This window comes from Chenopodium album, chromosome 11, assembly GCF_948465745.1.
Source record: "Chenopodium album chromosome 11, dcCheAlbu1.1, whole genome shotgun sequence".
Taxonomy (NCBI): domain Eukaryota; kingdom Viridiplantae; phylum Streptophyta; class Magnoliopsida; order Caryophyllales; family Amaranthaceae; genus Chenopodium; species Chenopodium album.
The window spans coordinates 1,316,184-1,318,203 of record NC_137844.1 but is presented as its reverse complement, the minus strand read 5'-3'; the positions used below and the strand labels follow the sequence as shown (position 1 = coordinate 1,318,203).

General features: G+C 34.8%; 1 protein-coding gene across 1 annotated transcript; it reads right to left on the bottom strand.

Moving 5' to 3' along the window:
- Positions 1–962: 962 nt before the first annotated feature.
- LOC145568147 (protein LIGHT-DEPENDENT SHORT HYPOCOTYLS 4-like) lies at positions 963–1,697 on the bottom strand. Its single transcript, XM_081627584.1, has one exon. It carries the CDS (start codon positions 1,654–1,656, stop codon positions 1,102–1,104), a length of 555 nt encoding a protein of 184 aa, XP_081483710.1. The 5' UTR covers positions 1,657–1,697; the 3' UTR covers positions 963–1,101.
- Between the last annotated feature and the right edge of the window lie 323 nt (positions 1,698–2,020).

Below are 2,020 nucleotides of genomic sequence, written 5' to 3'. Positions count from 1 at the left end.
ACCCTAACTCGAACCTCGTAACAAATCCACCCTAATTAATTCATCTTAACAAATGACCTTAAACAAAATGCAAATAGATAAAGATTTGTGCCTCAAATGGCCTTATAACTTTATTGGGATTCAATGGAACACTAAGTGATTTTAGTAAATTTTATTTAGACCTAATGCATATCATGGTACATATTATCACCTTCACCAATCAAGCAGACCAAATCTTTAATTTGTTTATTAGTGATTGAAATAGAACCAATTAACTCCAGACAAAATCAGAATAATTCAAGCCAGATCAGATCAGACCAAATCTTACTAAACGCAAAATGAAACACCTTGATGAAGACAACATTGCCTAAATTACCCATCATGGCAACACAATTTGGATCAACAAATAAAAAAGAAATGATGACAAAAAAATTTGCAAAGGTAGACACACTTGCAGAAATGAAGGGGGGAAATAAAAAGAAAAACCGAAAAATGGATTACCCTTTTGCTTCTGTTGTTCTATGAGCAGTACTTTGTTACTGACAAACTTACGGATTTATCTATTCTTTTCTAAACTTTTCTTTCTTAACTTTCCCCATTTTACCCAACTTGTCTTGTCACTTTTTTACCATGAAATTCACATTCTTCTATCATACATTCATACAAATAAATGTCAGTTTAATAATTATTCCAATTGATTTGTAATTTTGATTAATTAAAACAACAAGCTAAGCAACCATTCAATTATAATTACAAAGATCCTTGACTAAATAAATTAGATATATTAGATGAAGATACAATTACAATTGCCATAAATCAAACATTGGATTGTTCATTCAAATAACTCCTTTTATCCATTAATAAAAACCTAACCCTAATAATCCACTTACCCAACCCATACCACTTCCCGGGCCTTCCGCCCTTGCCATAATTAATTAATCACCCTGTTTGAAATCTGTAACTAACAGATCGCGAACAGAACAAACATCATTCTGAAATGGACGGAGTATAACTTAACAAACTATAACAACAAACAAACACCACTACTAGTTCACTACAACTCTAGCTAATAATTATAATTATAATTATAATAATAAACATAAAATAATTACCAAAGATTTGTTAATTTGATATATTATTATGAACTAATTGTGGGACCCGCTTACGCTTCTTTTTTTCATAGCTAATACCTCTGGCCTTAGATTGAGAATCCCTAACTTCCCTCAAGTAAAGCCGTACAGCACGGGCCCCAAACGGGTTCATCTCGGGCTTACCCCCGTTTTCTTCGTAGGCAGCTCTGAGCCGTCCGATCAAAGCGTCAAGCGATCCCCACGCTTGACGGAGAGGGCACGGGCAGGGGGCAGGTGGGTTAGGGTGACCGTAAAACGGACACATATGATTGTGCACCTTAGTTTTTCCGAACTGATCAAGGTATCGTAGAAACTCCAGTACGTGGGCCCCGCTACATCGGTTGAGCGCGAGAGGGGGGCGGTGGTTCTTCAGGTATTGTCCGAAGGTGGTCCAGTCTCTCCGCTTTTGGTTCTCGTATCGAGAGAGGGTTATCGAGGAGGAGGATGGAGATGATGGGGAGGAGGATGAGGAGGTTGAGAGGAGTGTTGTTGTTGTAGTAGGGTTATTGAATTGTTGGAGTGTTGTAATGTTTGATGAAGTTTCCATTTTTGGTAGAATGAGAGAAAATTAGAACAAGTTTTTGGTTGTTTTTTGTGAGTTTTGGAGGAATGAAGTAACAAGAGTGTAAGAGTTGAGTTGAGTTGAGTTGAGTTGGGTTTAGTTTATATTTGTGGTAAAAAATATATATTTATTATTTGTAACTTTGAAATATTTTATATCTCATAAATAATATCTCAAAATTATAAATAATAAAAATCGGTGGTAGTATATAAAAAATTGTAAAAGAAAGATAGTGAGGTTAATAATTTATTGATAAATAATGAATGTCAGAGGAAATATATAATAAAAAGTAGTGGGGGGTTTGAATGGGGATCATGAGAGAAAATATATATAATATTTAAAGGTAATT

Bases quoted from the DNA above. Each gene is read 5' to 3' on its own strand.
- LOC145568147 (XM_081627584.1), bottom strand. From the start codon at position 1,656: ATGGAAACTTCATCAAACATTACAACACTCCAACAATTCAATAACCCT.